This window comes from Chionomys nivalis, chromosome 9 (assembly GCF_950005125.1).
Source record: "Chionomys nivalis chromosome 9, mChiNiv1.1, whole genome shotgun sequence".
NCBI lineage: Eukaryota > Metazoa > Chordata > Mammalia > Rodentia > Cricetidae > Chionomys > Chionomys nivalis.
In genome coordinates this window covers 39426596-39453281 of record NC_080094.1, presented here as the reverse complement: position 1 = coordinate 39453281, position 26686 = coordinate 39426596, and the positions used below count along the sequence as shown (strand labels likewise).

At 43.1% G+C, this 26686-nt stretch overlaps 1 protein-coding gene across 7 annotated transcripts in view; it reads left to right on the top strand.

Annotated features, from left to right (window-relative positions):
- Plcb4 (phospholipase C beta 4) overlaps positions 1-26686 on the top strand; it is a 371211-nt gene that overhangs the window by 227065 nt on the left and 117460 nt on the right. For all 7 annotated transcript variants that reach the window (XM_057780480.1, XM_057780478.1, XM_057780479.1 and 4 more), the window contains one exon: positions 1049-1147. In XM_057780480.1, coding sequence (XP_057636463.1) covers positions 1064-1147 — 84 coding nt within the window. In that variant the 5' untranslated portion in view covers positions 1049-1063. The remainder of the gene's footprint in view (positions 1-1048; positions 1148-26686) is intronic.

Below are 26686 nucleotides of genomic sequence, written 5' to 3'. Positions count from 1 at the left end.
AAATCAAACAAATCTGGGGTACTTTACTGCCATTTTCCCCAAATACCTCTTTCTTTGGTCTGATCCCTAGACCTGTGCAAAAATTAAACCAGAAATGGTGTCCACTCGTATGGCTATTGTTCTCCCTAGAAAGCAGAGCCAGAGGCCAGCATCCTCTGGTCCCTGTGTTCCCTCAGCTACCCCAGTCCCTAGAGACCTTCATGTAATGAGGCCATATGGATGGAATGAGAACTTCAGTGGGAGGTAAACATCGCAATAGTGAGAACAGCAGAGAAGGCAGAGACTCCGCCTCTTTCTGGGTGCTTATACCTTGGTTCTTGTGTCGACCCTGGGAGGATCAGAGATAACCCAGTGAAAACAAAGGTAAATGTGCAAAGGGTAGTTGGCCTGAGTTAGAACGTCCAAGAGCACGTGAAACTACAGGGAATCCCTTGCCTCTTTCTGTACATTCTGGCCAGCCCCCAAAGCCACTTGCTGTATGTTGTATCCTTTTGAGTTTCTCCCAGCTCCCTCCTTTATTTTCCCTTTTCTCCATAGGCAAGGTCTTTCTTGATTGCTCTGAATGGCCTTGAACTCCTGACTCAGCTGTTCAAGTAGTTGGAATTCTAAGTGTTTGCCACTGTTTCTGCCTCTCCATTACTTTTCCTTAAAAAGTTCATTTGTCTCTTTGTGTTCATAGGGGTTGAACCCAGGGCCTCACACAGGTTAAGCATACAAGTCTACAGAGTTACACCCCACCTTCACTATACTGCTTTTTTAAAAAAGTATATCAAAGTATATCATGCCGACAGTGGCTTCCTGTGTGTGGTTCCTGAGGTGATCCATAGGACCATTTCTCTGTGCAGAATTTCACAGGATGTAAAGTGTTTCTTCAGGTTTAGAGACAAGGAGGAGGAATGTTAGGATCAGATAATAGGAGGGCATCTAGAGGAAGATAACATGTGGACCTTTACCACACAGTTAAAGAAAATAAAGTCAAAATGTCTGAGCTTTGACAAGCCCTTGTGCTTTAATTTTGTACACTAATGAGACATTTGTTCTTCCCCAGGTATTGAATACCAGCATGGCCAAACCTTATGAATTTAACTGGCAGAAGGAAGTCCCGTCCTTCTTGCAAGAAGGGGCAGTTTTTGACCGATACGAAGAGGTAACAAAGTGCTGTTATTTTTTCCCCCCTTCTCAAAACAGTCTAATAGTTATCCACTTTTAATCATAGTACTGAACATTCTATCATATAAGTAACATCTTTGAGGTTTGCAAATTACAATGGAGGGAAGGTAAGTTATGGGGTCGAATAATAATGTGCTGTCAGCAACTTGTTGAATGGTCACCATGGACCCGATAAAATAATAGCAGTGATGGGTGTCATTGATTGAGGGACCTTCCTGTGCCAAGCCGCTTTCTCGGTACTCCATGTGTGTTATTTAATTTCACCAACAGGCTCCTTATAAGGTAGTTGCTACCGTTGTGGTTTTACAGATAGGGTTCATGCCGTAACAGTTTCGTTTAATGGAGTGTTTTTGGCAAGCTTTTCTCGTAAACCTTTCCATTCGTTATAAATGTAGCAATGATTGGGTCTCACCGCTATTTGTTTGTTTGCTTGTTTCATTTGTACGGACCATTATGACCAGAGCCTTACATACCTCTGTTGCTATGGTTTATTGTTGGTGCCTTTGTAAAATATTAGTGGCGCCAGGCTCTGTATACAGCCAGGCTTTGAGGCCACCAATGTGCTAGCAGAGTTGAGAAGGTGAGTTGAAGCCTTACCTTAAATGCTTGAATTTGAGATGACCTATTGAAGGGTATATGATGAAAGTGGTGTTTTCTCTAAGGCAGAGGAAAAGGTAAAACTAATTCACTTAGATTTGATTCCTTTCAAGTCATGGAAAAGTGGTAGCAGGTGCCCAGTCCCCTGAGGTTCAGAATGTCAGACGCTAAAGTGCCTTTGCCCCGGGGACTCGGTAGTACTGACTGATGTGACTTGTTCTTTCCACCATGTAGATTATTATAAGGGTCACATTTTCAGAAAACAAAATTGAAAGCACAAATGTTGAACCAAAATGTGGTCACTGTTTCTTACTTTGAGTTCAGCTATTGAAACGATAGTATTCATATGTCTGTAACTTTACCACAAACGGAGTAAAGGCCTTCCACTCTAAGATAAAGCAGCATCCGGTGACCAGAATCAATTGCTGAATTGCCTGGAAGTTTTCTTAAGAATTCAATTGGGCCGGGCGGTGGTGGCGCACGCCTTTAATCCCAGCACTCGGGAGGCAGAGGCAGGCGGATCTCTGTGAGTTCGAGACCAGCCTGGTCTACAAGAGCTAGTTCCAGGACAGGCTCCAAAACCACAGAGAAACCCTGTCTCGAAAAACCAAAAAAAAAAAAAAGAATTCAATTGGGTGCCCTTTTCCTTCTGTTTAAATGGTTTTCATGCTCTGCACCCTTAGAGAGAGAGAGAGAGAGAGAGAGAGAGAGAGAGAGAGAGAGGAAAAAGAAAAGAAAACACAAAGTCTTTCTATAATTTTAGGCTTCCCTGCTTCCCACAGTCTCATTTCCCAGCAGTTCCTACACGTATCCTCTGTACTCAGCACCAGCAATCCCTCATGACTGTTTTCTCCTCCTGAGATATACCTGTTCCTCTTTGTTTACTTGGTGAACTGCTACTCATCCTTCAGGACTCAGATGAGATATTTTCACTTGTGGGTTTTTTCCTTGACCCACTCAGTAAGTTACAGCTCCTTTGTGCCACCAGAAGGCTTCCTTCATGTGTGACTCTGCCATCACGTTTGATTGAACGTAGTGTCTTTTTTAAAGCAGACTGCATTTTTTGAGTCACAGGCTAGGTTTTACTCATGTTCCTCTTCCCAGGTACTAGCTGAATGCTCTTAACTATCAAGTTCACTGTAATGTTTAACATCATAAAGGATTTTATAAAGCCAAATCTGATTGGTTGTTTTGCTCTCTCCCTTTCTTCTTTAGTGGTTGAACATGGAGCCTCAAGAAGGCCATACATGTATACAACTGAAGTCCCCCCCATTTTTTTCTTGATAATTGAAATGAGAATAAGACTTGTTAATTCTTGAAGCTCATATGGAATCTGAAGTTCCACAGACTCAAAGTGTTGGGGTAAACGATGTGAGATACATATTGTAAAACAGCAGGAGGGGGACCATGGATATGAGATACATAATGTAAAATGACAGGAGGGGGACCATGGATATGAGATACATAATGTAAAATGACAGGAGGGGGACCATGGATATGAGATACATAATGTAAAATGACAGGAGGGGGACCATGGCAGGTGGCCCTGCAATGGGTAGGGAACAAACAACGGCCAGGCAGATAGAGCTTAAGTGGGAAGTTTTACTGGGGAAAGGGAAGGGAGAGAGAGGAAGAGAAGAGAAAGAGACAGAGAGAGAAAGAGAAGAATAGACAGGAAAAGCCCTGTCCCTTCAAAGGAACAGCAGGAAAGAGAGATCAGGAATGGGCAGAGGTTGTCTCTTAAAGGAACCTTTGTACCTGTGTGGTGATGCAGCAGCCACAGGACCCTGGGCTAGCTAGGGTACCTCCTGGGTTCATCCTGCCAGGTGACAGGGCTAGCATAATGCCTGAATCCTAGCATGTATTATTTAAATAACTTACTATTTTCAACTCTTTTATACATAGAGTAAGTTATGTAAGTGGCTATATTCTCTTGCCACAATTAGGCAAAGAAGGTCAGAGATTAACAGTTCTATTCAAGGCTTCCTTTTGATCAATTCATCTAGGTTGGGTGCCACTAACCATATTGATCATAATGGTGACAAAAATCACTATCTGTTCTCTCTCATTTGATAGGCAGTAGCCGAGACTTTGTTATAAGAAGTGTTTTAAAAAAGTGGGGAAGGGCATAAAAATTTATACAATATGTTTGATACAAGGATAGGAACCTCACAAAGACTCAACTAGAGAGCTGAAGATAGAGAAAAATGTTGTACGCTCTCTGGGAGGTAGACAGTTATGCTGGAGTGAGATCAGAAAGGGTGTGTGATCTGTGCAATGACAGTAAAGTGAAAGATTCAGCAAGCAACACGGTTCAGATTCTTCTGTGTCCATCTTCCTACAGTGGGATGTTCCTTTCTCCAAGCAAGGGAGGACCCCTCTGGAATGAGGATCTTTTGACCTGTTTTATGTCTTATGGGATACATTTGTATGGCCTGCTTCTGGCAAAGTGGGGAAAGCAGAAGTTGCAAGATGAGATGACCTTCCTAAGTCTACCACTCTTGAGTGGCCAGGGGCCGTATTTTAGGGTAGCATATTCCAACCCCTTCAGTGGCTCTGTGGTGTGGGCTAGTGTGAGACATCACGTCTTGACTGTTAAAGTGACCCAAATGATTTTCAGATTTCTGAGGCACTTTTCCAACCTTAGGAAATCTGTAAGATAATTTAAAAACACTGCTTGTTTTCTCATAAGCCAGAGATTCCCCTGGAAGAGACTGAATGTGATCACTGGCAGCTCTTGATCTTTCTTGGTGCCAGGTAAGCAGATGTGTACAAGAGAAATGGCACTTGCTTGAGGAACAACGTGCAACAGGACTTGATGGACAGAGGGGCTCCGTCCTTCGTGCTCCTTTGTTTCTTGTGACGACTCCCTTTGGTTTTGAATCATAGCAACTCATATTACAAAATCCTTGTTTCTTATGCTTCTCTAAGCATGTGCGTTTCCCCAGCTTTCCCTAAATATGAGGGGGAAGTGAACCTGGAAGCAAGAGGGCCCAACAAGTATTAAGCTCAGTCTAGCTATGCTTACCTTTCAGAGCATGGTTTCGTGAGGTGCTACAGTGAAAGATGAAACAAAGAGTTTTAATTTTATGGAGTAAAGATGCTGTTTTTTTCCTAGTAACACATCAAACCAGAAAGCCAAATAATGTTTGGGTTGCAGCCAAATTTTCTTATCACTTCCCAGTTCCATAAGATGCTTTTTTTTTTGGGGGGGGGGGAGTCCTAGCCATTAAAATGTTCACTTGTAAAAATACAGTCAGAAAAAGGTTGTTTCTCTGGTTCGTGCATAAACAACCCTGAGATGTGACACTGACAGCCAGTGGGAAGGATGGGAACTAGAGAAAAGGAAAGCCAAGCATCTAGAAGTGTCATAACTTAAGGAGCTGTCTTGTGAAGGAACATACTTGTTTTCTATTCCAGATGCAATAATAAATCAGCTTCAACATGGGAAAAACGCTGAAAAGCTACTCAGTTTTAAAAAATTAATTGTCAATGTATATATTGCATTTAAGCATTATTTATCTTCTTCTTAGATGCCTCCCTGGCTTCCTCGGACTCCTCTCCCTGGGCTTCAGTGTTGTCTGTGTTTCCCAGCATTCTATGCTCACACTTTCTTAATAAGACCTCCCCTGCCCGCTCCCCGCCCCTGAAGTTGTTTTCGGTCTCAATTTCCTTCTTTTGCCATTCCAAATTGTTCTGCTCCTAAAACCCATTCTGACACGCAATCCCAGAAACACATGAGAGCTGTGTGTTTGAAAGTGACATTGACTAAAGGTGTGGTGGCAGCCGAGGAGAGTTAAAGCACTTCAAGATAAAGCCCCAAGGGGGCTGGAGAGATGGCTCAGAGGTTAAGAGCATTGCCTGTTCTTCCAAAGGTCCTGAGTTCAATTCCCAGCAACCACATGGTGGCTTACAACCATCTGTAATGAGGTCTGGTGCCCTCTTCTGGCCTTCAGGCATACACGCAGACAGAATATTATATACATAATAAATAAATAAATATTTTTTTTTAAAAAAAAAAAGATAAAGCCCCAAAACCCTTGTGTGAGTTCCATTACCTAAACCTCCTGGTGAAGGAGCTGTTGTCTTTTGTCACCAAGGTGCATGTTCTGCCTTTGGAATGTTTTAACTGTTATTAGTTTATTGTGTGTATGTGTGTGTGTGTGTGAAGTCAGGGGATAATATGATGGGCTTGGTTCTCTCCTTGGAATCTGTGGAGGTCTGGGATCAAACGCAGGTTGTCAGGCTTGGCAGCAAGTACCCTTACCCTCTAGGTCACGTCATCCCCATACCTTTTTACAATTAGTCACCCTTCTAGAATCTTTTTTTTCCAGTTTGTTCTTTTTATCTTTTTATAAATATGACTCTTAATTACTCATAAAAGATGAAATTCCCCATCTCAACCACAGAGAGAAGAATTCTAGTTCCCCCTCATCCAGATTAAACACTTTTGCTGCTTAAAATTCCTGATTTTAAAAAGAGCCTTGCCCTTCCCTTTGTCCGTTGTCTGCTGTCTTAAGCTGGCATTCTCCTACATAACTTCTGTGCTGAATCTGGTCGGAACCTGCGCTCCCCGTGACAGCAAGCACTGACCATGCATGGATATCATGGACTTGGAATGTGGCTGGTGGGATTCAAGATTTGAGTTTTATTTTAGTTAATTTAAATTTAAACTTACATAGCTTCCTTCCTATAGCTCATGACTTCATATCATTGGACTATATGGCAATTATATCAAACTATACAAGCAGATTTTAAAAAATCCTGCTCCTCTCCCATGGCAAAGAAATCACTCACTTCTCTTCATCTGAATCTGCTAAGTATTCCAGCTACTTCTTCCTAGGGACAGCCTGAACAGGGGTTTAAATATTCCATAGTGGTCTCTTGCCAGCCACCAGTCCACTCTCTATACCGCAAATTTCCTTAATCTCATTCATGAGATTCCTTGCCCTTGTTATTCTAGTGTCAATAGACAAAAGTCACACTGGCTTAGTTTTAGGGTCTTCATTGTTTTAATCCCCCCTTTCCCTCTCTGTGCTCCTCACACATCAAAGGCAAGCGCTCTCCCACTGAGCTGTGCTCCTTGTTTGGCTGGAGTTTAATTCTAGAGTCAAGCAACACTTCATTCCGTGTTTTAAAGTCAGTGTTTCACTGAGCCTAGTAGAAAGACTGGCTTTGCAGACCAAAAAGGGCCAAAAAAAAAAAAAAATCAGAAACAGAAAAGACAAAAGCACTGGGACTTGCAGTTACTTCCTTGTAAGGATGGGAAAATGACTGCTCACTATTATACTACTTCAGGTCACGTTTTCATGTGAGGATAAATTCAGAAACCAGCCTGTCTAGGAGAGCTGGCTATTGCCTGTCTCTCTTGGGTTCTGGGAAGGTAGGATAACACAGAGTTATATTTGGTAAGCTGGTACATTGGCATGAGGGATGCCATTTTGATTTCTTGTCTGGTCTGTTTTTCCTGCCCCCAGGCCTCCTTTCCTACTGGAATAGAAGGAGTGGCAGCTGGTGGCAACAAGTACTGCCAGAAAACCCAAAGCAGCTGTTGCTGGGGCAGAGGCAGAAGCAGGTGAAAGCACAGACAGGGGTCCAGGGCACTCTGTGGAACACAGCATGTATGTTAGGACTTGCTCTGGCAGCCCACATGACAGAGCCTTTCCCAACACAGGTTCCTTGGAAGTATTTTGATTTAACATCTAAGTCCATATAAAGTACAGTTCTGGGATGGAAAGCTAGTCATGAGGGCATTCTTTTACTACTAGACCCAAATAACATGATTCTTTATTTAAAACAAGTCCCTGAATTTATAATTGATACAGTAATGGATGGACAGCAGAACAAATAATAGTAAATTCTTTTATAAAAATAAATTATTTGAGTTGGGCAGTGGTAGCACATGCCTTTAATCTCTCCACTCCAGAGGCAGAGGCAGGTGGGTCTCTGAGATCTATAGAATGAGTTCTAGGACAGCTAGGACTGTTACATAGAGACACCTTGTCTCGAAAACAAAACAACAACAACAAAAAAGTCATTTGAGAAAGGGCCCCTTTAATAGAGCCTGTATGACATTGAGAAAATATGTCGTCATCCTCGTTTCTTCCGCACTTTGGCTAGTTTAGCTCATACCTTACAAGGTCAGGATATCGGGTTCCAAGAGTAGTAGCACCTGATGCTGACGTTGAAAGGCGCTCACAGAACACACGATGCTCACCACGATAATGCTGATTAGTTGCTCCACTCTTAGAATCAAGCAGAATATACCGTTTAATTACTACTGACCAGACAGAACCACAGCAATAACAAACAAACAGAAAGTATAAGATTCCAGTGGGCATTGGGGAGTCAAAGGGGCCGGGAAAACTGCGGGAGAACACAGGTTTACACGCTCAGGGGAGTTGAGGCTGATGATGGCCAGTGCATAAAATACAACTTATGTCTAATTTTTAAATGCAAAATAATTGAAGGCAGTCAATAAGAAAGTGAATTGTAATACATTCTCTATTTTAGAGTATATTGAGGAAAAATTTTACAAACACTGAATGGAATTAAATCTCTCTCATTTTGTTCTATGGGACTGAAGATTACAATTTGTAATTACAGGTGTAACTACAATTTGTTCAGTTACAACCTTTTTGGGGGGGGGATATGAGTTCTATATTTTTCAACCTCTAGTCCATATTATATATAGCCTGTCTATTAAAAACACAACAATGTTCAGATGTCACTTTGTTTCCCAGTATGAAATTCAAGTCCAGTCCTGTGGTTCCCTATGCTTTTCCCCCCTCACCCCTTCACTTCTCCCAACCATTATGAGGAAAACACATGGGAAGGATTTACTCCCATGGGATAAAAGGATGGAGCAATGGCTTCAGAGGGCTGAGCTGGAGACCTTAAAAAGGAAGCTTCACACAGCCAAAGCACAGCTAAAATGAAGGTAATCTGTGCAAAGTCTGGTGTGTGTGTGCCTGGAAAATACCTATCCACCGGAGGCGGAGAGTAATGTGGCTTGGGACCCAAGCTGGTACGAACTTTCTAGCCCAAGACTAGGATTTGATCCTAAATGCCACTGGGAGCCTTTGGTATTCTTTTGGTGGTGAACAGGAATGGTCTGGTTAGTGACTGGAAAGAGACGCGATTGGATTCTCAGAGTGGAGGTGGGTTGAAGGGGCAACTGGACAGCTGGTTAGACACAGGGAAAAACAGTGGAGATTTTGAGGATGGGCATAAAAAACCATGGGATTTTTGGAGTTGGAGACTGGTGAGAGAGATCGGGGTGCAGAAGGTGGCTGTGGTGACTGACACAGAAATTGGGCGTTATGACGCAAGGCAGCAGAAATGTAGGCAGGCAGAGAGGGAGGGGACCTTTGTGGATATGGTTGTTTTTTTTTTTTTGTTTGTTTGTTTGTTTGTTTTGTTTGTTTGTTTTTTTGCCTGAAGTGGAGGAAAGCTGTAGACCAGGACAGAAGTTTTATCTGTGGCTTTAAAAGAACAAAACAAAACAATTTTTTTATGAACCAGAATCCACAGAATTTAGCCAAAATTAAGGTGAATAGAAAGGAAATGGAATAAGGCAGTAAAACAGCTTTAAAAAAAGAAAAGAAAAGAACAAGTGTAGTCTCCTCCTCCAAGCCTCCCAGGGTGATCATTGGTGTCCTGGTGGGCTTAAGAACAGGCCTCCCCAAGGCCTTTGCAGTGTGTGGGGGACACCAAAAGAGGTCAGAAATGTTTTCATTAAATACTGAGGTACTGTTTTTAAGAAAAATGTACTGTGTAGCATGTAGCTATTTTAGACTTTTAAAAGATGTTGTTGGCCTCTCCTTCTCCCGGTCATGAGATGGAGATCTAGAGACTGAGGTTGGAATACAGACAGTCCTCAGAAACTTCCCCTCTACCTGTCCACACATTTCCAGTACCTGGAGAGCCTTTCCCATGCGGATTCCTGCTTCCTCCTAAGGTTCTCACTGACTTAAGGCTCAGACATGAACAGAATTTAAGAAAGAAAATCTGTGTAGGGGAATCTTATTGATTGAGGACCATTGCCTCAAGAAGAAGTCTTTGGGGATGTTGAGGTGATGGTTGCTGGATGATGATTTGACAGTAAGCTGTTAATGTTGTAGATTTATCAGGAAGTTTCAAAATCAGATTCACAGGACCATTCGGAACAAATAAACTTTCAGGACTAAGCTATTCTAATTATGATGCAGTATTTGTATGCATGAATATATCAGACATTCTGAATACTGTGTATGAGTTATTATGTAGTTCATTTGGCCATAACAGTCCCCCACTACAGCTTATCAGTGTTAAAAATCTCCTTTGGTACATGTGACCCTTATGTGATCCAGAAATGTACTTTGCAGAGGTGCCATGATATCACATCTGCTATCATGGCAAGGTTCTGAGAAAGAAATGAGAAAACATTTTCTTAGATGAGATTTGGAGTAGCTTAGAAGATATATAGGGCCTTTTCCTGAAGGCATTGCCAGTTATACGTAAATAGGATAGGTTCACTTAACCCGCAGCACTGACTGGCCACCGTTCGCAAAACTAAGATAATACAGTCAACAAGATAAAGTCTCAGCTGTTGTTGACTTGATATTTCAGTGGCAGGAAACGGACAACAAATGGGTGGACACAAATAAGCAAGTAAAAGTCCAGCAATGTTAACTGTAGCTCTGAAAGGCGTGCTAGCAGAGGTGACAATGGTATGGGCTAGCTAGGAAGGGGGACTTGATTCAGGAGGTGACTTGATGGGGCAGCCGATTGATAAGATGGCACCAGCTTGGCCGCGAGCTCGCAAGCTAACCAGAAAGCCTTCTAAGACATGGATCCTGTAGATGCAAGGCTAGAAGGCAGAAAGAATCAGAATATTAAACATCGGGACCAAAGTTGGACTAGGAGTCAAGAACAGTGGTATACTTGGAAATGTGCTGGGCGGTTGCTTCCTGTGGAGCAGAGGTTACAAAGTGAGGGTCCCAGATCAGCATGTTCAGTACCAACAAAGCTCTGAGCCTACGCCGCATTCCTCCTTCAAGAGACTTCAGGGATAGACTGAGCCATTTAGATCTTAACTCAGCCTTCAGAGAAAAGTTGTTGCACACTCAGGTATGAGATCAACATTGTGGAATTAGGTCAGGAGCTTTCCTTTCATCCTTCTTGCTGTGTGCAAAGTTCTTTTGAACACGGCCTGACATGCATCTTGCATCTTGGAGACAGCTATTCTGGGCTGTTTAAGGAATGATTTATAGCATGTTGTTGTTAGTCAACTTTCCATTATTATAAAATAACCATATAGTTAACTGTTAATGGGTAAATTGCCCATATCTAATTTACATGCTCAGGAGGCTAAGTCTATATAGCAAGTTCTAGACCAACCTGTGCTACATATGGGGAGCAGCAGAGCAGTGATAGAACTCTTCCTAGAGTATTGGGTTCAATCTGTCACACCACTAAAGTGATCAGGGAGGGGAGAGGAGGCAAGACAGAGACAATTTATTTTTGGCTCTCAATTTTGAAGGGTCCAAGGCCAGGCCAGGTGAATGTTTGGGCCTAAGGTGGCACATGTTGGAGCTAGCATACCCCAATAACCTAAAGACATCCCATCAAGACACACCTCAAAGTTCCAGCACCACTCAGTAGTGTTACCTTGGTGATATTCAAATTCTAAACCATAGTAGGCAACCTGCAGGTTGGGAAGCACCAGGACTTCCAGGAAGGCGAGTTGGAGTCTTTGTCCTTCCTCTGACCTGCTATGTCTTTAGCTTTTTGTTTGGTGTGTGTCTGTTTGTGTGTATGTGTGTGTTTGAGATGTGTCCTTGCTAGGTTATGTAGCCTGGCCTCAAAGTCCTGGTTGGAAGTTGTTGCACCTGGCCCAACACCCTGAGTGTGCCACCACGCCCAGCTCTGGGCCTTTAAATGCTAACACAGCCATGTCCCCTGAACTCACAGGCAATTTTTGAGCCGCACTGGGGTAGAAAATGGGGGCGTGAAGTAAGAGGGTCTGAAAAGCATTGTTTTTTACCCTGATTCAGGTTTGTGCCCGTCTTCCTTCAGTCATCTTTCTTGTCTTCACAGCCAAACCACTTTTTCTTCCTATGGTAAAGGCTGTGGCCTAGAACTTGGGCATTACATCACTTGGCCCAAACTCCTAAACAACTCAGAAATGCAAGTGCTAATGCCTGCCAGGCTCTTGTCAAAACACCCAGGTCAGTTCCTTCCTCCAGACCAGCCTTTGAAATAACAGTGTTGATAATGTTATCTGGGCTGTCCTGCCTTTAGGGCTCAGAACCGGCTCTTTGTCATCTAAGCATATGACATTTAAAGAAAGACTCACATGGTTTGGAAAATTCTGGCAAATAAGTGAGCCTAAAGACAATAGACTTTGGTGTGAGCCATAACCCTGACATTTACAAGGCCTTGAATCGCTCCATTCACCTTTCAGGTCATTGGTCTCCTCTTAAATGTAAACAGTAAATGGACCCCAGAGGGTTATAGTCTGATAGCATAAGGACCCAGCATGTATATGTATGTCTTCAGCTTAAAGATTCCATTACACATGACACATTGTGAGGTTTCTTGTGTCTCAAGTGCTTACCCAGAATAAATACCCAGGCAAGCAGTCAATGTAAGAGCACAGTCTGGAAAGAGCTATTGCTAAGCTTCTCTTAGCTTCACTAAGCAGACTCCTGAACCACACTCCGAAGGTTTGGTATAAATGCCTTTTGCCTCCCACACTTTTGACTTATTCAGCTGCCTTTCTCGGTATGAGAAACTGATTGAGAGAAACCCAGGACAAATGTGGGTTTTGCTATGCACATCTTGTTTCTTTACTCATAAGATCCTAAGAGTGATTTCAAGACCCAAAGTTTCTAGCCCCACTTTCTGTCCCCCCAAATCTAGAGCTAGAGATGGAAGGAGACACTCAGGAGTGGGGCAAGAGAGTGTGGATAATATTAAATGAGAGACATAGTAAAGAATGCTGAGTCGCACGTGCAGCCATCCTAGAATTTGAAGAAAGGGAGGGCCTAAAACTGCAGGAATGAGCAGAGATGGTTTCCCTGAGGTAGAATTACAAATCTCAGGCTGGAATGACAGACAGGGAATGTTACGGAGGTTCTGAGGATGTGAATGAGAGTGGTTTGCAGTCTCACATGCTGATGAGGTCTGAAAGAGAAGCAAGGGGAGGTGTTAGGAAGGCAAAGAGAAGGGCTTTGAAAGGACTGGATATCCATTGTTACTAGTCTCATCAACTCTTCCTGCTCAGCAAACCACTGCAAGGATTAGTGACCTAAGACAGAAAACATTCACACACAAAGCACGAATTTACACACATTATTACACAGAACAAAATCATTCAGTGAAGAGGGAGTAAAAGGAAATGCACTCAGAGTTGTAAAGATGTTCTCCTAGAAAAATGTTTTATAGAAACAAAATTCTTATTCACTGAAACTGTAATTGCATAAAATGCCTATTATAGTCTGTCCTACATTTTTTCATTCATTAATATCGCCAAACCTTTTTTTGGTATACATCTCTTAAAAGTGAAAATGCGCACTGAATTTGGTGCATATGCGTGGTCTGTCTCAAGGTAGTGGAAGTGTAGATAGACACATCCCATGCCTAGGTCGTCACCATGCATACTGTTGTTTAGTTAGTGTTTATCCTAGCAAACCATTCTTTTTTGTAAGATTTGTGTTTGTTTTTGGTTATGAGTATGGGTGAATGTTTATGTTAATATGAGTACAAGTGTCCCTGAGGCCAGAAGATGGTGTCAGATCCCCTGGAGCTGGAGTTTCAGGTGGTGTGAGCGGTCTAACCTGGATGTTAGGAACCCTATGCGAGAACAGTGCTTACTTTTAGCCATTAAGTCAGCTCATCAGCCCTAAGCTAATCTAATAAGGCTCATTCATCACTTATAAATGTCCTAATATTCTTTGTACAGAGGTATTAATCAGTTCATTGCATCTTTATCAAATCATATTTTACTATATTTAGTTATAAAAACGAGCTTAGTTTTAAATATCAAGTTGCACCTTCACCTTTTTTACTTGGCACTAAGGTTTGCTAATCACCTTGGTGGATCAATAATGTCAGCTCGCCTCACTCCAGGTGCTCCTTTAAGTGAAGTACTTAGTACTAATAGGGATTTGTATTTTGGAGGTACTTGATCTAGCTACAAAGAAAAATTATCCATCTTTCTACTATAAAATGTCCTAAAAGTCTCAATTATGTTTATTTTTATACTATCATGTTAGACCTGTGTGTGCGGGAGCAATTAAGAGTGCTCATTATTGTTCTTAGGAATATGTTCATGGTTTCTGTAATATGATTCTGCTGAATGATTTATTTATTCCCCATCCTTAGGCGGCAAACGTGGATAAAATTGGGTTAAGTGAAACACAACAAGATGGCAAGTGGTGTTTATGTGCTTTGTAGTTCTGCGTATCGGTGCTCTGACAAGCCTAAAACTTTGGGGTTGCTGCAACACTTCCATCTCACCCAAATCACCCAACTCCTCTTGGAGGCACCAGGGCAGCTTTGTTCCAAAGTCCATCATGGTACATTGTGTAGGCCACAGCAAATCACAGGCAGGTCTGTCTCAGCGCCGGAGATGGGAGAATACAGTAGAGATGGCAAATGATTGGAAGCAGGGAGGGTGAAGGAGCGTGAGAGCTAACATCCGGTGCTCCCACAGGCCTGGGTCAGTTGACCAGGTGGAGAGTTGGCTCGACACACCTTTTTGTTTACAAAACATTAAAAACAAACAGCTCATGCATGTTTTCGGTGTGGTGAGACATGCTGTCACAACTGCTCTGCCTTGTCCTCTTAGCACAGAAGCAGCTCTGGAGCACACAGGAAGTAAGCGCAAAGCTCCCACGAAATGGTGCTTTCAGAACTAGGTGGCAGACTAGATAGGTGAAATGATGCCAGAGATGAAAAACAAGTCAGTTTTGATGATAACGCTGGGTGCTTTCCCCTCGCTCCCTTCCATCTAGCTCTGCATTTTCTGTCTTTGATGCATTTTGAACTCAGCCTTTTCTCTTCCTTTCCCCTTTACATCTCTGTGTCAGCCTTTGCTTCAGAGTGAAGTCACTCCTGGCCTTGTCTCTTTGCGTACTCGTCTCATTTTCTTCCCCGCTTTCTTTGAGCTTGCTTTTCTTTTTAAAGAGGTAATTGTACTTCATCAGGTAATGGAAGCATCTCAGCCACGGAATAGTTTGACAGTCGGTACTGGGAGCCATCCTCGCCACTCGCAGGGCGCAAGGACAGCTTGTTTGTGGGAAGAGGCAAGACGAGACGCATTCATTAGGAAAGTGTGAAGGAAGTCTGGGATGATTTTAATTTACACAGAACTCATGGAAACAAAACAGGAAGCAAGTCTGTAAACAGTGAGTCAATACAATTAAAATGTAAGGGAGTAGCTCTGCTTGCTGCTCGGGCCTTGCACACATGTCACTGAGCTGTGCTAAAAAAATTTAATTAAAACTCTAATGGCAAAATTACCGAGCTGGATTCTCTCTGGGTCCTTTTCAGCCTGCAGTGTAAGTAGGAGAAGCTTGACGTTACTTAGTTCAGGTCGTATGTCTGGGCTACAGGTGAACAGGGTAATGGTAGCAAGGGCGTGCTTTTAATTATAGAGATGAGTGCACCCCTCTGCTCTCCTGACTGGAGAGGAAGTTCAGATTCCACCCTGCTTTATTTCCATGCTCATTTTCTAGGTTCCGTTAATGCATATGCTTTAGCTATCGGATTAATAGCACTCATTCGTGGGTGAGAGGATAAGCAGTCCAGTGAAATATATGGCACTATAAAAAGTAACTTTAGCTGGGTGGTGGTGCATGCCTTTAATCCTAGCGCTTGGGAGGCAGGTGAATCTCTGTGAGATCAAGTCCAGCCTAGTCTATAGAGCTAGTTCCAGGACAGCAAGAGCTACATAGAGAAACCCTGCCTTGAAAAATAAACAAACAAACAAAAAGTAACTTTAAATCCTTTAAGAAAATTGCATGTGTTATTAATTTCCCATGTGATCTTGTATGAATTAATTCTGTTCCTAAAATTTAAGAGGGATAATTTTAATTTCTGCCACTTGTTGAAGGTTTTAGAAGAGGCACTGAGCTGATCAGGCAGGGTTCTCTAGCAGAAGAACTGGTCGCATATTTGCAATCCATAGGAAGAGGTTTGTTATGAGGGATTGACTCCTGAATTCAGAAGCTGTGAAGTCTGTGACCTTTTGTCTACATTATAGACTCTATAAGCTGGAGGCCTGTCTAAACACCAGAAGTCTGAGAGCAGAAAGCCAATGTGTGTGAATTTCCTCCAATCCAAAAGTCTAAGGGCCACGGCACCAGTAACCAAGACCTGGAGAGAAAGAACAGATCCTTCCCCATCTGATCTGTGGGTCTTCCCAGAATCTTGGTACCATACATTAGCGAGAGTAGACCATCTTAATCAATCTTCCAGCACGACTAATGTCTCCCAGAAATACCCCCACATCCATACACCAAAGAGATACTGTATCAAATCTCTGGGTACCCCTCTCCCAGTTCAGTCAACATGTCTATTAGCAACCGTGGGCATTTTCTCCTTTAGCCCTTTCAGGAGAAATGTGTACCTTGCTGTGTGAGCGGCCATTCCCACTAGATCTGGACCCAGTGCTCTGAGAAAGGTGTGCAAACATTTCCTGTAAGACTCATAACAGCCCTGCTAATTAGGTTTTTCAGCCTTATTGTGTGGTCTGCAAAACAGAGGCTTAGAGTGGTTGAACTCCTTGCTCGAGGTTCCAAAGACTGGGCAGAGTCTGAGCAGAGGCTCCACGCCAGCCAGTCTGCAGTGGGTCTCCAAGTGCAGTGCAGGTATCTCCAGCAGCAGTAGCATCCACATGTTAGGAAAGCTGACTTTGAGGCCCTTCCTTGACTTACGGAATGAGATATTCAGTGGACTTGCTTATTCCAGGCTGTGTTTCAACAACTCTCCCAGTGATTCTAAGGACAGATGCAGCTCACGCCTGTGAACCACAAGGCAATGGCAAGATGAGGGATTTTAGACTAACTAGACAGTGATAGGAAATTAAATGCTTCTAAAGTTCTTTACTGCTAATCTCCCTCAAGCAGGAAGTTGTGATAAAGAAAGAAAAATTTCCTGGAAATAATTTTTTTTCCCCTGGTACATACAGATTTTTTTCAGTGTGTGTGTTGTATTCATGCATGTATTATATGTACTTGTTAGTACAGGTGTGCGTGTGTATGTATATAAGGCAGACGTTGGGTGTCTTTGTCTAATTGCTCTCCAGCCTCATTTCCTGAGAGGGTCTCTCTCCTAACATGAAGTCATCCTTTTGACCAGGTGTCGGGGACCAACCTTGACAAAAATACCAGGGTAGGGGCGTGGGGATTAGAAGAGTCAGTAAAGGGCAAGAAGACATGAATAAAAATAATTAAGCAGAAAACATAGGATATTATGGGGAGGGAATTCCAGTGAATACTTAAAATCATCAGCAGTTAATTTTCCGTCCTCTTTTATACCCCAATACAACCGGGGGGAGAAGACAAAAGACTGCTTTAACAGATATGAAGGAAACTAAACAGTTACTTGCTTCAACACTTTGAGCCATCAAGCAATTAATCCATGAGAAAAACATTCTATTCCCACCCTAGACCGAATATCCTGAAGGCAGCCATTCCCAAGGTTAAGCCTCCTGTTAAAAAAGAAGGAACAGAAGTATGCTTGAATATCCTGACCCCTGGTCAGGGTGGAGTGGATCTGCCTGAGTTAGGATGTGGAGCCCTGATTGTTGTCAACAATTCTGAGCAATCTCAAACTCTCCGACCATCAGACAAGGGGGAAGTAGGCTTACGTATTTTGGGCCTCCACCACTAGGCTGGCTGTCCAGCGAGCTTCTGAACTCCCTGTCTCAGCCCTCTCCTGCACTGGGGTTCCAGAGCACACACACTGTGCTTGGCTTTTTGCTTGGGTTCTGGAGATGCAAACTCAGATTCCCCATGCCTGCAAGTCGGGCTCATTACCAGCTGAGCCATCTTCCTAGCCCTGGACACACAGATTCCGTTGAGCCTTTTTCTGGGCCAGGAACAGTGTGTTCACAGCATTTGACGTCAGCATTGAAAACCTCAGGATGCTTGTGAAGTGGTGAGGCCTAAATGAGGTTATTTTCCAGAGTTGATAAGAAAGAAAGATTCGGGTCATTTGAAGAGCTATGGATCAGCCAGCAAGAAGTAACAGTGGATCCGTGGTCCAGAACTGGCTTTTGGTAAGGAGACTACACTCGAATCACTGCTACATCTTATGACACAGCATTGCTGCCAGCACAGAACCATTTGCATGATGAGTATATAAGTATGAATACAAAAATATATAATTAAAAGCAATCTTCCTAACATTCAATAAAAGAAGCTAGAATCAAAGATCTGTTTGCGTGCAGATGGATTTTATGCCTACCTTTGTGAACCCGAGGCCTCATCCTCGCCGAGCCGGCACTTCGCCACTGCGCCACATCCAGGCCCCACGGACCTCTTTCACTCTGTTGCTCAACATTTACTTTAGGTATTCTAGACCATATGATAATGTCGCCAGGTTTTTAATCCAATCTTTTTAGGAAAATAAGGACAGAGAGAAATTATTTTTTATGTAATTGCCACTAAGTGCCCCTGGCAGCACCAACCGGCTCTCTAATGATCAGTAAAATGAGCAGTAAGGAGAGTGAAGCCTTACCCAGGGATTTTCCCGTTGCTAATTGTTCAGGGAGGGAAAGGTAGGTAAAATGAACATAATGTTTCCTTTCAATTGATGGGAGTTAACTTAATACCTTTTCAGCAAGGACGCCCATCTTTTTAATAAACGACAGTAAGCTTAGTAAATCATTAAGAGGTATGTGATTTCTAATATTCTTTCTCTGAAAGCCACAAATAATGAGTGGGTGACTCAGAAGTGCACTTTGTCAAAGCCTACGGCTAAGTGTTGTGGGGGGGGCAGAGACGCTTCCCAGGAGTTTGCGCTGACCTTCCCCTCTAAATCATCCCGCTGAGAACAGCTCCACAGCCCCTGCTCTGTCTCCTGCCTAGTGTGTCTTCTCTCAAGTACTCAAGAGGGAAAGTGATCCCTGGGGTTCTGGTGAGGGGCATAGGCTCCTGGGCTGGTATTGCTCACCAGGGCAAAGCTGCCTGGATGGCGTTGGCAAATAAAGAAAAGATTCTCACAGTAAGCGGGATTTGGGGTAAAGATTTTGCCAAAGGGTTCTCTCTAGAAGCGTAAACTACAGAGTTAGATAAGGGGTGGGTTTGGAGCTGCACAGAAATGGGCCTAAGTTTGGCTTCGCTGGACAGAGGTGTGGGCCGTGACCTTGTCTATTTTGACCTCAATAAGAGTCAGCTTCCTTAGTTGAAAAATATAGCTTTGCCATGATAGGGCATAAATCAGCTGGGCCGTGTTATGTAAATCACAGTATGCACTTTCAATAATTTCATACCTAATTACAAATCATTTTCTAGGTCCTTTTTGTGGCATGTAAATCATCTGGGTGACCCACCATTTTACTGTTCCCTGAATATGGCAGGCATGTTCTGACTTCTAGGCATTTGTATTCTGCCTTTAATCTCATCATTCTCTGTTCCCCACCACCACCACGCCCCGCTTCCTGGCCAAATGATGTTACTTTCTCCAAGCCTTCTTGATTATTCTACCTCACGCTTCCATGTTTTAAATCTTTGCATTTATTACTACAGAGTATTTCTTTGGTTTCTCTTTATTTTCAAAATTTCCAGGACGCATGAGAGCATGAGATATGGCAGCAGAGACTTATTTATTACTCAACCCCAGCAAGAAGTTCAGGCTCTAACCCTTGGATGACATTTAAGAAGCATTTACTGTGAAGTACCAATTCCTAAGTTACAGATCCCTGATAAAAATTTATGACAGATTAAATGATTCCTAAATCTTGAAGAATTTTAAGCAGACCAGGGAACTGGGGCTTGAAATTACCTAGTGTGAATGAGAAGGAAACACGGAACACACAACAAACCCGCTTAGGAGTTTATTGGCGGGGGGGGGGGGGGGGGGGGGGGCATGCGCAGGCCTGGGAAGTCAGTGTGCTGAGAGAGGATGGTGGCGAGTCCAGCTTTTAAAAGCTGCCTAGTGCATGCACACAGGGGGTTGACGTGGCTACGTCATATGCAGATGATGGGACTCACGCATGCGCACAAGGGCTTAGCTGAGTCATACGTGGGCGGGTGCTTTAACATCCCCCAGGGCCAGTAGGCACTTCTGCCTTAGGGCTTGCCTGTACCAGCATGACCTGGAAGTATCAGCCTTATGTGGCAGAAATCATTATAGCGTTGAATATTGAAAGGAATCAACCAAAGATATACCAGACGGCTGCTGTAGAGCTGGGTCACTTAAACCTCCCTTCAAGAGAAACTTGCCAGGAGGTGTATAATCCACCTTCTACAGCCGGCATAGGGCTACTGCTTCTCACATAGTTCCTTTGGGTACTCACAGTGAATAAGCAAACACTACGTAACTAAGAGGTGGCCTGGCCTGTCCCACCTGAGGCTTCTCCAGAGAGGCTCCTGCCCTCTGCCCCCACCTGATGCCGCTCCTCTACAAGAAGTGCTGCTCTGTGAGACCCTGGGACTCAGTCTCATTCTTCTCTTCTTTTGCATGTTTCTGCTGGACTGTGGTACAGAATGCTCTGCTGCCTCCACTGCCTCTTCTTGACTTTTCCCTTTCCTCCATCACAGGCATGTGGCCAGGTTTTCCATCAAGCTCAGTTCTCATAGTATCTCTGGCTTGGTGGTCTAAAGACTCAGCAGTGCTTTCTTCTGTTGGGAAGGTCACATAAGGAGTCACCAGGACCCTGCTGCTGTGTTACAAGACTGACTGTTCACCAGGGGATCCCTGGGTGGTGGCAGTGTCTGCGGATGCTGCTGCAGCATCTGCTGAACCTTCGCTTAGACATGAAGAAGAGGTGCAGAGCCAGCATCCATCCTAGGCTCCAGCGGGAACTGTGGATTTGAGACCCAGTGGGAGCTATCCTAGAAAACAAAGAGCCAGAGAGGGGCTCTGTATGGAGCTGCTGTGAAGAGCAGTTTCAAAGGCCGTGTGGTTAAGAAGGGATGAGTACATTCTGTGAAAAGGACATGAAAGTCCAGTCTATTTGTGCCCCTTTCCGTATCGTCATGTCCACAGAGCAGGAGTGGAAAATGTTCTTTGTTATATCTGCCTTTTCAGATACAAGTGTTTTTAATTACTTGGTATAATGTGTTATTCTGGAACAAATCATTTTAATTAGAGATGCTTACCATAAAAAGGGGTTCATCAGCTTTCTATCATATTTGAAATACATCTAAAAATACATCTGTTGTTTGTAGAATTTGAAGGTTCAGGACATATTCCTCTCATATTGGTTGGAATGCTTATTATAAATCCTACTTATCTGCCAGAGCTTGGAATAAGGTGCCCCCTTCAGTTTGCCCTTCCCTTAGTTACTCAGTTTTGAATAAGGTGACAAGTTCCCTGTCCTTGAAAGTCAATGGAACTTACTGTGTTGCTTGCAGGCTTGTTTCGTTGTTGCTCTGTCTTCTGTATGTGGACAGGTAGTTGTCGAATGCTTTAGCAATCGTTTCTTTATGCTTCTTCTGTCGCGAATCAGAGGGCCACCCGCAGCAGCATCCCTCTGTAGCAAGAGGTCTACAGATGCTGGGAATCTGAGCATCCATTGACCTGACAATGTCCACTCCAGAGGTGCTATGGGGAAAGAAGGACAAAGAGGAACAGATGTGGAGATGTTGGCTCTCCCAGTTGATTACCGTTATCAATTAAGCTGCAGAGATTAAGCATCTTTGTTCTGGTAAAGGAAAAGACAGAAATCCACTGCTACTGATGAAGCCACGATAAGCCCTTGAGGACAGTTTGTTTCTTGTCAGTAACGAAACTAAGGGTTCCCTTCCCTGCCAGGTTCTAATCACATTGAGGTCACGCCTGCCCCACAAAACGAGGACACTGCCAAGACCTGTATCTTGGTCTCTTCAGATTATTATAACAGAATGCACACACTAGATATTGGTTAGCAAACAATCTACTTTTTACATCCCTGCAGCTGAAAAGTCCAAGATGAAGGCCCTGGCAGACTGATACCTGCTGGCAGTGTGTCACAATGTGTAGATGGTAATTTATGGCTGACTCTTCGTGTGGTAGAAGGATAAGGGGTATCTCTAGAGCCTATTTTATGGGTTCTGCTCCATTTGTCTCCCCAAAGTTCCCACTTCCAGTTACCATCAGTTTAGGGGACAGGAACACAATATATGAATATACCTGGTCTGTGTGGTAGAAGGATAAGGGGTATCTCTAGAGCCTATTTTATGGGTTCTGCTCCATTTGTCTCCTTAAAGTTCCCACTTCCAGTTACCATCAGTTTAGGAGACAGGAACACAATATATGAATATACCTGGTCAGGCACATCCAGAACATAACACCTTGCTAAACAGCATTAGACCAACTTTCTATCTCCAACAAATGTAGCTCAAAAGCTCAGGAAAGGTGCTTTGCTTTCCTTGCTTTCGGTGGTCCCTAAGCTAACACTGCCATTCGTTTCTGAGCTAGGGATGAAAAGAAAGGAGTGGGTTACATCTTGCACTTGACACCAGACAAGAGCATCCTCCATGTCTCACAGACCTAGCTAAAAATGAGCACTTCAGAGGCTCACGATTGTTTCTTGTGAGGTTTTCATTTCTGTTTCTATGAGATATGGGAGGCCAGAAAAACATTTTGATACTTGCTATGTAACCCATTGGCTTGCTCTCCCACCCCGAGTGTGAGCACCCTGTCAAGCACAGAGCATGGGCTCCTTAACAGGACTGCTCTCTCCAGCTCACTGTCCCTAACCATCAATGAAATGGAAGGAAGTTCCAACTCTGTTGAGCAATTTTTCAAGGAGAGAGGTGATATAACAACAGTTTATTCCCAGTAGAGAAAGCACAAGCAGACGAAAGAAAAAATGTGTTCAAGACCTTGGTTACATCTGAGAACATAGACCACTCAAAGGCAACTACATCACTGGGCTATCTATGAGCAGCTCCACTACCAAACATGCCTACCTCAATCAATCCTTTACCTTTTTGTAGCCTCAAGGAGCAAAGGGACCCTCCCGAGGACCTGGCGAAAGCTGTAAAACCCCTGAGCCCGCCTCCTGCCATGAAATTTCTAATAGGCTGAGTTTCACTGGGGGCTCATGTGGATCATCACAGTGCTGACAATTAAGAGCACCGGCTACTTCTAACCTTGAGGAAATGAATAGACATGATGTCCGATGACTTATTCTCTGTGCCAGCCGCTGCGTGACATGAAAGTTGACAAGACACTGGCTTGCAAGGAAAGTCATCTGGTGTGGAGAAGAACAGACTCAAGCGGATCATTACAGAGAATACAAACTTTCAGTGGGTCTAATTCAGCAATAATTTACAAATTTTGGGTTTTCATTAGACACAGATTTGTATTCTAGGCTAGAGGAAATAGTACACCCAGGAATATTGCTCTTTCTGACTCGACTCAGAAAACGGAAGTATGTTCCCTTATTAAATGCAGATACAGCTCTGCCCCACCTTCTGTTATCTGTATCCTCTTGGACAACTGGCCAGACTTTACTTAAGATCAGTGTTCTCATCTGTAAAATAAGGTTGGTAGTTTTTACATTATTTTTTATTTGCTAATACATAATCTCTATTAGCAACACTAAGAATTATTAGTGTGTTATAGTAACAACTGGCAAATATTTACTTTGTTAATATTATATTGTGCCATTGTTTTACTTTAATAAGGCAGGGCCTGCCTATATAGGTCAGACTGGCCTCCCCCACTCAATCCTCCTGCCTTAGCCTTCTGACTTCTGTTATCACAGGCATGTTCCACCATGACCGGGTTTGGTTCAGTTTCTGTGTCAAATTCTCTAGTACCGCGAGGTAACCTAGGAGAAGTGTACTTGATGCTTTTATCTCTAGTCAGTAATAAAGAAGTATGTTTCTTTCTCACCATCACATTGGGGGTTAGATTTATCTGATCATTGAGCTGCTTCTAGTGATCATAAGATATTTTATGCTTGTATGTTTCTGTCACAGTCTAAAGGAAGCTATATTGTAAAAATACATACTGCTAGGTAAAATAAAGGGACTTGACTTTGGATTGTAGGGAAAACATAAACATAGAAAAATATACTAAATTAAGGCATGTATTATGAGCAGCAAATATCCTAAGAAGTTGGAAGAGGTGTGTTGCAGGTGTAGTTCAGGTGTTCTGATGCCAGAGTGTGGAGGAGAAGGAATGGTCTTACGTCACAGCATCCATTACATTGATGTACAAGTAGGTCACGAGGGTGTTTTTTTTTTTTTTTGGTGCTAGTATCTGAATGAAAATTTTACAAGATTTATGGCACAATTATGAACACTCAACTCCCTCATTAAAAATCCTGTCCTACAAAGATATCAAAAATACAAGTTAGAGAAAAGACAGCATCTTCAACAAATGGTGCTAGGAAAACCATGTCAATATATACAAGAATGAAACTAGATCCTTATCGCTGACGCTGACCTTGCACAAAGCTCAACTTCCAGTGGATCAAGGACATCAACAGCAGACCTCACACTTTGACAATTGGGTCAAGGACCTCGACAGGAGACCTCACACTTTGACAAAGGATCAAGAACCTCAACAGGAGACCTCACACTTTGACAAAGGATCAAGAATCTCAACAGGAGACCTCACACTTTGACAATTGGGTCAAGGACCTCAACAAGAGATCTCACACTTTGACAAATGGATCAAGGACCTCAACAGCAGACTTCACACTTAGACAAATGGATCAAGGACCTCAACAGGAAACCTCACACTTTGACAAATGGATCAAGGACATAAACAGGAAACCTCACATTTTGTAAGTGCTAGAGGAAAATATAGGCAGGCTACTTCAACACGGAGACACAAGTAAGGACTTTCTGAGTAGCACTCCAGCAGCACTGGGGTAAGACTATCAGTTGGCAAATGAAATAACATGAAACTATACGACAAATGGGATTGTCAGTTAAGTAGGAGGCAGCCCACGCAAAGGGAGAAAAATCTTTCCCATTCATAGATCTGACAAAGAATTAGTATCTGGACTATACAAAGAACTAATAAAAATATACACATCAAGAAAGACAATCCAAACAAAACATAGGGTGTGAACCTGAACAGGAGGTTCTTAAAAGAAGAAATACAGATGACTAGTAAATACTCATTAAAATTCCATCTCACCTGGTCAGAATGGCCACCACTAGGAATATGAATGACAACAATTGCTGTTAAGGAAATGGAAAAGGAAAACCCTACACACTGTTGGTGGGGAAATAAACTAGAGCAGCCACTTTAGAAAGTGGAAGTTTCTCAAAAAAAGCTGAACTACCATATGACCCAGCCGTATCACTCCTGGACATATAGCCAAGGGAGCCTATATCCTCCTACAGAGGTAACTGTATATGCGTGTTCATTACACTTCTGCTCACAATATCCAGGAAACAGAAGTACTTTGGGTGTCAATCTGATGAATGGATAAAGAAAATGTGGTATAGATGCACAATGGATTTCTGTCTAGGGTTGAGACAGTAAAAGTGACAGTGACTCAGAATCACAGAAACTGGCGCAAATCTTGGGTTTGTTGCTCATTGACTATGGTCTTAAAGAAATGGCTGTGAACATCTTCTCCCCTATGTAAAGATGCGCTGATTATGGTGGTAACCACTAGACATTAAAATCACAACCAACCTTGTGCCCCTCTTGTCTACTGCATCCCAAGTACTCCCAGCTGAGGTGGGTTCATGGTGATTGGCACGTTTGCGCTGTTGTGGCAAATCTACTAAAGCCTGGTAGAGTTCTTGTTAGTGTTAAGTGAGGTAATATTTGTGAAACGCTTTATGCAAAATCATAAACTCATTTGCATCTATTTTCTCATAGTCACAGCCACTTGCTTATTCAGCGTTCACCTTTTCCCAGCTCCTTAGACTCCGCTTGGTTCTTTGAATGTCCTTTGAGATTAGTGTCAGTTTTATTCATTTTTAGGTAGGTAGGAAAAAGTTAAGGTCAAGAAGGTTAATCACCTTGACTACCGAGCTGCTTCAGCAGGTTTCTGTAGAAAGGAGGGTGGAGCCGGGCGGTGGTGGCGCACGCCTTTAATCCCAGCACTTGGGAGGCAGAGGCAGGCGGATCTCTATGAGTTCGAGACCAGCCTGGTCTACAAGAGCTAGTTCCAGGACAGGCTCCAAAACCACAGAGAAACCCTGTCTCGAAAAACCAAAAACAAAAAAAAAAAGAAAGGAGGGTGGAGTCCCCAAACCACTGTAGAGTGCCACCTCCTTTGAATGTCCTTGCATTTGTTACTTTTTATCACTGTGAAAAAACACCATAACAAAGGCTCAGGGGAGAACTCGCAAAGGTCTAATAACCAATTTACTAAGGGGTGCAATGAAAAAGACAAATTTACGGATGGAGAACAAATCAGATGTCGCTGCTGATTCAGCTGCCTTTGTCCAGTTGCAACTGCAAGCTGTCTCTTCACCGCCTGCTCTGCTCTGATCACCCAAGAGCACAGAGCGCAAGAGCAAGAGAGACCTGAAACCTTCTCCTTCAATTTTTACGTTGTCATAGGCAGATAAGACCACGCCCTAGGGCTTGCTGCCTCAAAAGTCCTTGGCTGAATGGATCAAAATCCCACCACAAAAGGCAACATAAAGAAAGAAGTTAAAGAAGCTTGAAGTTAATTTGAGTTTATGGTCCCAAAGGGATATGAGTTTTTCATAGCAGTGAAAGTACAGGCATAGTGTTACTCTTTGTGATCCTGCCATTTGGCCCACAAATAATACATAGAGACTTATTCTTATTT